The sequence below is a fragment of the Gossypium hirsutum genome, chromosome A07 (genome assembly GCF_007990345.1).
Source record: "Gossypium hirsutum isolate 1008001.06 chromosome A07, Gossypium_hirsutum_v2.1, whole genome shotgun sequence".
Taxonomy (NCBI): domain Eukaryota; kingdom Viridiplantae; phylum Streptophyta; class Magnoliopsida; order Malvales; family Malvaceae; genus Gossypium; species Gossypium hirsutum.
The window spans coordinates 29,382,586-29,391,415 of NC_053430.1; the positions used below are offsets into that span (position 1 = coordinate 29,382,586).

Sequence of the window (8,830 nt, forward strand, 5' to 3'; positions counted from 1 at the left end):
TAATAATTAAATTTATGTCAAATTTTAGGAAAAAATTGTAAAACTATATCAGTTACATCAGTATAAGTAAATTGTCCCAAAATATATAGACCTTTCTTTCACTTGCGTTTTTATATTTCATAATTTGTTTTTGGTGTATTAATTTCATGAGTGGTAGAATATGATTTGGTGATGGACCTTTTCAGCTATAACTTGAGAGAAACCTAAGATGCCAATTTTGGACTCAGACAATTATTTGAAATCGCAATAACTTTATTTAAAGATTTAAAAATATAAAGAAGACCGTCTCTAAATACTGCATTTACTCCATCTAATGAATGCAAAATTTCAATGAAATTGGTTTCTTCCTAAGGAAACAAAAATGAACTCTTTTCTTAAGCCCCCAAAGGCCCAACCAATAACAGAAATCACCAACATCATTCATTGCTTGGCTAGAGCGCAAAAGATGAACATGGAACCAAGCAAGACAGTTTTTCTTCATCATGGCCTGCACCACCCAATTTAGTTGCTCAAAAATCCCCGTTTGGTTCATTTCAATACAACAACAGATGCATGATGTGTGGTGATAGATATATCAGATCATTTTTACTCCTCAGCAATGTCTTCAGCTTTCCAGACCACATCTTTCAATCCCGATGAAAATTGTTTGTAGAACTGTCGTATTAAATGATGAATTAATACATGGAGTTGAACTTAAGAAAGCTTCACAATAAAGGCATCTAACCATCCATTCATAGTTCCATTACGTAGGGGAAGGAAATTAAATGAAAGTATACCTTGTGAAACTCCAATGTGTCACCCCCGGTTTTCCGGAGCTCTATCATATGTAAGCAGGGAGCCACCTCAAACACCTGAGATTCAAAAGTGTCATGTTTTCCATGTTTCTCTTTCTAGTGGTTTTAAGCTCTTCAAGGGGTTACTTTTGGATAGATAGAGGATTGTCAAAGATTAAAACCATGTGCTAATATTTTAATAGAACAGTATCATTCAAGGGGATGAGTCTCGAGCATAGACTCTTAAAATCCTTCCAATGGGAGTTTAGAAAATAGGCTTGAGACTATTATATCATGCAAAAATGATCTAGACTGTAATTTAACTAATCAATCAACAGTAAACTTCAATTGTTTTCAATATAACTTAAAAGAGTACCTCGGTGGCCACTGAAAGTTGGCCCTTTCTCCCACTTTTGTCACCTTTCAACTTCATCTGTGACAATATGAATGTATCAAATATTTGAGAGTTGAAAAAGAAATTGTAACAGTTGAAAACTCATATCATATCATCAAAATCAGAACAAGCATATTGAATGAGTATAAACCGAACCTTGTAGTTTTGCTTGTGAACGTTAAACCCCAGAGGCTTTGCAGCTTCCTCAATTTTGGAGATGATTTCATTAGGAGGACAATGGGAAGCAAAACGGGTTTCTCGCTTCACATGACCCTGTTGTTTCAATTCAAACCAACAAAGAAGAAAGAAACACTTAGCTACAAAAGAAATTTCGTATTTTACAAAATGGAAACAGGAGATCCAGACTAAGAACATTTAATGCAGGGAGTTCTTCAAGTTCTTCAATTACATACCGTAGGCTTCTCAAACAACTTGTCAAGGCTAAAGCTTTGAGACCTAGAGATAAACTCAAAAGCATTCAAGAACTCGGGCTTCTCTTTCCTTTCTGTTACAAAGTGTTCCTGCAAAATAAACAAATGATTAGTATCATAGGATGAAATTCATTCTCTTATTACCATTTCACTCTAAGTAGATTATCTGCAAACACACCGGTCCAGTTTTAGATAACAACTTAAGTCTATAGACCTAAAATATAATAATATGCTATTTTAAGAGATTATGCTTATATAAACCTCATTTCCTAGAGAAACAAAGCAGGCACATGACAAAAATGTCTTACCCTTGAGTCATTAAAAGCTGCATCTACATCATCAAGATTTACATCCTCTTCCTCCTCAAATTTGGGTGGTTTGTACCCTTTCTTGAACCATTCATCGTTTAAGATATCATGGATAGTTATACGCTGCAACAAATAATGTCCAGTGTTTCAACCGAGAGCATGTTCAACTATAAGAAGTTACAGTGTTTAAAAAAACAAAAGAAAGAGATAAAAGGAAGTTAATTGCTTAATATTCTTATTATCATTCTGTAAGTCTCAAAGCATGACTGAATTCTGAACTTACTGTAAGAGGGTTTGGATCAAGAATACGCTTTATGAATTTCTTTGCACCAGGTGAAAGCCATGACGGACAAGTGAAATCGGCCTTCCCAATCTGAATTTCATCAAGATGTACCAAAAGTTTTAGTGAAGTTCTCATCTAAATAGAGAAGCCAATTCTGGGAATACTCACTTTGTTATACAAGGTTATAAGGTTTGGCTCATCAAAAGGCAAATAACCAGCCATAAGTACAAACAGAATAACTCCACAAGACCAAATATCAGATGATTTTCCATCATAACCCTTATCCTTAAGTACCTGTCAAGAAAAATGGGAGGTAAGAGGAAACAGAGTGAACAAAAAGTGGCAGCATTAAAGCTTATTGTCTCAATAAAGTCATGATGGAATACCTCTGGAGAAACATAATTTGGAGTGCCACATGCAGTGTGAAGCAATCCATCCTCCTACATTCCAAAAAATGTTAGAAAGGTTTGCATCTATACCATATTAAAGAAAAAGAAAGATTACACTAAAACAAAAGACAGTTTTTCCCTTTTTCTTTTCCTTCTTAATTGATATTTAGCATTTACATAATCTCAATTGCCAACTAAAAGCTTTCACCTGTGGCTATTATATTATAACTTTTTGTATCGAGAAACCATCCTAGCAAATGAGTAAATGCTTACCCGAACTTGCTGTGAGAAAGCACTCAATCCAAAGTCTGAAATTTTAAGAACACCATAGGAGTCCAAAAGAAGATTTTCTGGCTGCAAAAAATGAAATGAACATGTCACATATGAATCAGGAAGCAAAACCCAAGTTCCAAAGTGGAAAGCTTTTAAGCAGTCATCAATCAGTTAATTGAAGCTGAACCTTCAAATCTCTATGGTAGACGCCTCTACTGTGGCAGTAATCAACAGCATTAATAAGCTGCTGGAAATAGCTTCTAGCCTCATCTTCTTTGAGTCTCCCGTGCCTGGCCTATAAATATCAAAGATTTATTACTTTAAACAATAAACAGCTATTGCGAATAGAAACTCAATGAGCGAATTTATATAACATTTGCTTCATCTTCATTTAACTATAAATGCCCAACAAGTCCTTACAATTTTGTCGAAGAGCTCGCCACCATTAACGAACTCGATCACGATGTAAATCTTTGTCTTGCTCGCCATAACCTATGCATTAGAAGCAAAATTAAAGTAAAAAAAAAAATCTTATCAACAATGCAAAGCAGAGTAAACCAAACACCATAATTGCAGACATTAGTTTCATTTACCTCAAATATTTTAATGACATTGGGATGCTTGATGAGCTTCATCGTTGAGATTTCGTTTTTTATCTGCCCCGAATAAAATTGCAATCATTAAAAGAGAAAAAAACAAAGAAACGAAAATATTAATGATTGAATATGAAACAGGCGAACATATTTAATCATGAACCCAGATTCGATTTAATCCAACGTTTGACCTATAGACCCCCACATTAAACATGGTCCCACGTGGTTCCCTGTTTCCGTAGTAAAGTTTACGTGAGACCCCATGTTTATTGGCGGCGGAGGGAGATAACTGAAATGCAATTTTTTGTTTTTAAATTTAATGTTGTTTTAAAATATGCATGGTGGGACATTAGAAAGGGAGATCACCTGTTCGACCATACGGTGACGTAGAACTTGATCACGATCCATGATTTTGATCGCCACACACTGGCCGGTCTCGACATTCTCAGCGAACTTGACCTTTGCGAAACTCCCCTCACCCAGGGTTCTTCCCAGCTTGTACTTTCCTATGCGTGTTCTACTCAAGTGACCCTGCGATGTTTTCTTCTTAGTGCTCATTCTTCTCCTCTCGCCCTCAACCCTTCGATCCGATTTCAATTTCCTTTCGTTACTGATTTTCAAGATGGTTTTCTTTTAAATCAAAATTGCAAGCCCGGCCGAAAACGGTGAGAGGAATGTGAAGGAAAACAAATGGGAGAAGGGAGAGGGAGAGGGAGAGGGAGAGGGGAAGGAGGATGGCTGTTTGAATCAAAATGATATTGATGACGATGTTTATGATGCCATTTATTTATTTGCACTTTTTGGGAGGCTGGGGTCCACCGCTGATGACGTGGATCCGATTTAGTTTTACCGTGTCCCTTCCGTGGCCTTCGTAATTTTACCCATCTGTCTCTCCTATTTACACCTGATATTTGTTTTATTCTTTTTAGGGCAGAGGGGCACGATTAGAGGTGAAGATGACCCCCGTCGGATCTTAATATAATTTTATGCGGGTTTTTAAGTTTGATTCGGCCTGAGTTAAAATTTTGTTCAATTTTAATTCACGTAAAAATGTTAAAATTTAAGTTCAATTCAGCCCGTTTATATTAAAATTTTTATATAAAAATAAATTTTAGAAATAAAATACATCAAATATACTACAAGTACAAACATTAAAATAAATGTATTGTTATGAATATATTATTAAGTAAATGTCTATTTCATTTATACTTTTTATGCTTACAAATAAAAATTTTGAACAAGTATTATATTGATCCCATTGATCAATAAAATATATTTTCTATTACTTCCCATATTTTTTTTGTTCTTTACACTCTCTATCTCTCTTTATTTTATAACATGTATAAATTTTTAAAAAAAATTATTTACACTTAAATAACCCTAAGATAGTTGCAACTTAGTAAACAAATACCTCTAAAATAATAATAATAAAATAAGAGTTATACAATATTCAAACAATAACAATAAAATAGTTGTAATATAATAGCGAAATAGCACCAGAACTATGACAAAACAACAACAAAAATAATGAAGACAGCAACAAAAGCAGCAGTTTTTTTTATATTTTTGCAAATTCGGGCCAAGCTAAGGCCAAAAAAGCTTACCCAAGACTCGATCGGTTTAGAAAACAGGCCTCATTTTTTTGTCCAAGTCTATTTTTCAGACCTATATTTTTATTTAAACTCTTCCACTTTCTCAGCCCGACCCATCATCATGTCTAGGCACCGAATTGAACTGAATTAGTATTAACTGAATTAATCGAACTTTTTAATCTTTTAAACAACCAAACCGAAAGATTTCGGTTAATTCGGTCGGTTAACCGAATTAAAATTACATATAATTTATATTATTAATTATTAAGTTCGATTAATTACCTAATTTCGAACTAAATTAATTGATAATTAAATTTCTAAAAAATCATTAACCAACTTCCAATCAAATTAAATCGATTAATCAACCAATTAATTAAATTAAGTGGATTTGATTGATTACACCCTAACCAGGGACAAAGCACAGGTATCCTTAAAAGACAAACTGTACTGTGCCATTAACATTGTAATTCAACAAATAACAAATTATAGCGTAATATGGCAGGAGTCAAATCCAAATAAAAATATCCATAAATATAATGATCACGCTTAAATTTTGAATCCCTGTTACAATTTATTTGTTTTTAGGATAAGCCACAGCACATCATCTTAAATAGTATATTTTTATTTTCATCATTTAAATTTTTTTATTAATTTAATCACTTTAATTCAGATAATTATTTAAATTTTTCATTACCGTTAAAATTTTCATTAATCAACGAATTGACTTGATATTTTTTTTTTACTTTTAATTAAAGCTAGGGACTTCTCTATAATTAGTCCAAAACACTTTTTTGGGGTTTATTTGTAACTTGAAATTTCAATATTGGTACCATTAACATTTGAATCATCTTTAAGAAGAGGGAATCCAACAACAACGACAATGAACCATGAACATGACTAGGGCTGATAAAAAAATCGACCACATTGAACATTGATCTGAACGAGGGTATTTGGATGGTTTACAAAATGCAAGTTCAAAAGTTGTGGTTGTGACACACTGCACTCGATCCGATCGTTGGATTCAAATGTGAAATATCACGTTATGTTGCCAAAGCAACTCATATCAATCAATATTAAAAATCCATAAAGTTAAATCACATAAATACATATATTTAATCTAGTCAATTAGAATTTAGGAAGAGTCTAATACAAGATTAGGAATCGAATCCAAATTCTTTTTGTCAAGTTTTAACAATATGTCTCGAGACAAGACTCATAAAAAAATTTGAAAATTTGCTTCAATGTTTATATTTCTCGAGATAATGAAGCTTATGAATCGAGACAAAAGTCATCAAGTCTTGAGACTGGGTCTCAACACAGGCCTCTTATATTTTTCTATTTCAGCTTCATTGTTTGCAAGTCTCGAGGCAAGGAGTTCTTGTCTCGAGACCTGGAGCAGGGCAAGAGTTATCTAGCTTCAATGTGCTCTTGTCTCGAGACAAAACCCACTAGTCTCAAGACCTAAATTAGTTTGTCTCGAGACCAATTTGACATGTCTCAAGACATTAATTGAATGCATAATAAGCTAAATATTTGTTCTAACAGTCTCAAGACATACTCTTATTGTCTCGAGACTTAATTATTAAATGACCTAAAATGCACATTTTCAAACATTCAAAATTCACCTAATTGTACCTAAAGCATCCCTAAATATTACACCAATGCAAAATCACTAAATTAACACATGTAAACACAATCAAACACCATTAGATCATATTATCCAAAGCATTAAGATTTAACCTATTAACTAAAACATTCAAACTTATATAAACAAACATATAATAATTGCTAATCAAAGAATAAAACTTAACCTTTAAAACTTTATAGGTCATAATGGCAAAAGTACTGAATATTAACTTATGAACATACTAACCAACCTAGGTACATGCCATAAGACTCAAAACACTTATATACATATAAAATAACATGAGGTGACTTTTAAGCTAAGTAGGAGAAATTGGATGCTTGACTTCAAGTCTACTAAGCTTTTATCTGAAATCTTCACAAGGAAACAAACAAAACCATACGATGAGAAATGAAGCTTAATGGTGTTAACGTGATTCAAAACAATAATCAATTATAACCAAAATAAAAATGTACATTTAATATGAAATTCAACCATAACTTAAATCATGTTTACATTTCTTGTCTCATGCTTTTAATATCATGCTTCAATGCTTATTTTCATGTCACATATCAACATTTGATTCCATCTACAATATCATCTCAATTACATATAAATTAAGGCATATCATATGAACAATTTCACTTTCTCATTTCATTATTGAATCCGTTGATTCATTTTATAACCGTAGCGAAAAGGCTTGTAATAATCGTACCGTTTGGTCTTTCACATGCTACTATCAATGCTATAATATTCATATACAAATTCAAAGTCAACATTCAACATTCAATATCATTTATCAATTTCAATTGTTTATAATCCCTATTAACCGGAAACTAACCCAAATGAATATATAAATCATCCAACCATCACACCAATATGACTGGCACTCAATACATCATTGGTATGCCTAAAGTATATTGCACTTTGCACCTCATTGGTGTAAACCAAAGTAGTACACATAAATGTGCCTAGCACCTCATCAATATGTCTGAAGTAGAATGTGCGCTCGCACCTCATCAATATGAACCAAAGTAAACCTCGTACACTAATCCCATGGCATGTCAATTATACTTGACTCAATCCAAGACCATTATTAGGGTATTCACTATCTCAAAGCATATATACTTCTCATGTCACAAGTCATTGTATAGTAGTTTCATGTCATATTCAAATATTTTACATAACTTTATCATGTTTTCTTATCTTACCTAACACATACATCTCATATTCACATTTTGCAACAAAACATCATATGCATATCATCATATATACAACTTTATACCTTCATCACAGTCTATAATTTAATCATAGTATAAATTTACTCACCTTTCATGAGGCAAGCATATAAATATTACCTTAATCAATTTAACACTGATCAAACTATGTATTAAAAACCAATCATGAAAGCACAAACCAAAATAGGTTACTCGTCTACGGCTTTCACCTTTGCTTTATCTCAAGATGGGCCAACGTCGTCTTTAGCTACGTATGATAAATTTTGTAACATAAATAATATTAGTTTCACACAAATACATGAAAACACAACAGATTCATCTTAGTCCCTATATCAAAATGCTCATATCTTTCAATAATTAGCATTGAATCAAAATCTGATTTTATATTTATTTACTAGGGGACTTGGACTTTTAATCTATAACATAATTTCTTAACAACTTTTAATTTATTCAATTTAGTCCATAATATCATAAAATTAAGTATAAGACTTAGTTGAATTTCTAATAAAATCCATCACTTTTCATACATTCTAATTTATTCCTATCATAATATAAACATATTGTTCCCAATCTCATCACTAACAAGTTTGATTTCATCAAATATCCATTAACGACAACTCATATTTAACTTGATAATTTGAATTTCAAATGGGTAAGTAAACTAAGCTTAACTAATATAAAATCTATAAAAAATTGTCAAAGAAAAGACTTGATTACCTTGTTAGTTTTGGGACCAAAATGATGAAATGAAAAACAACTTTCTTTCTTTTTTCTTTTTTTTCTTCAAGTTGGGACGAAAACAATAAAAAGAAAGATGATAACTTTCATCTCTCTCCCTCTCACTTATAATGTATACTTAGATTAGTAAATTAATTAAATTTACTTAACTTAATTAAATGATTCTTATATATAATTAACTTTCTTTATTAACG

At 32.1% G+C, this 8,830-nt stretch overlaps 1 protein-coding gene across 1 annotated transcript; it reads right to left on the reverse strand.

The window, feature by feature from the left end:
• Window positions 1–231: 231 nt before the first annotated feature.
• Window positions 232–4,205, reverse strand: LOC107953000 (CBL-interacting serine/threonine-protein kinase 9). Its single transcript, XM_016888222.2, has 14 exons — window positions 3,811–4,205; window positions 3,445–3,507; window positions 3,272–3,343; window positions 3,039–3,146; window positions 2,852–2,932; window positions 2,576–2,629; window positions 2,358–2,483; window positions 2,190–2,279; window positions 1,907–2,029; window positions 1,581–1,688; window positions 1,324–1,440; window positions 1,150–1,206; window positions 777–851; window positions 232–654 (listed from the first exon to the last, which is right to left on the reverse strand). The coding sequence occupies exons 1-14, from the start codon at window positions 4,000–4,002 to the stop codon at window positions 586–588; spliced, it is 1,335 nt and encodes a 444-aa protein (XP_016743711.2). The 5' UTR covers window positions 4,003–4,205; the 3' UTR covers window positions 232–585.
• Window positions 4,206–8,830: the final 4,625 nt, after the last annotated feature.

What these genes read in the sequence shown, in the direction of transcription:
- LOC107953000 (XM_016888222.2), bottom strand. Translation starts at nt 4,002, where the DNA reads ATGAGCACTAAGAAGAAAACATCGCAGGGTCACTTGAGTAGAACACGC. An exon ending in GTCACCGTATGGTCGAACAG is followed by an intron (nt 3,508 to 3,810) that starts GTGATCTCCCTT and finishes TATTCGGGGCAG; the next exon opens with ATAAAAAACGAAATCTCAAC. An exon ending in ACACATTGGAGTTTCACAAG is followed by an intron (nt 655 to 776) that starts GTATACTTTCAT and finishes TTAATACGACAG; the next exon opens with TTCTACAAACAATTTTCATC.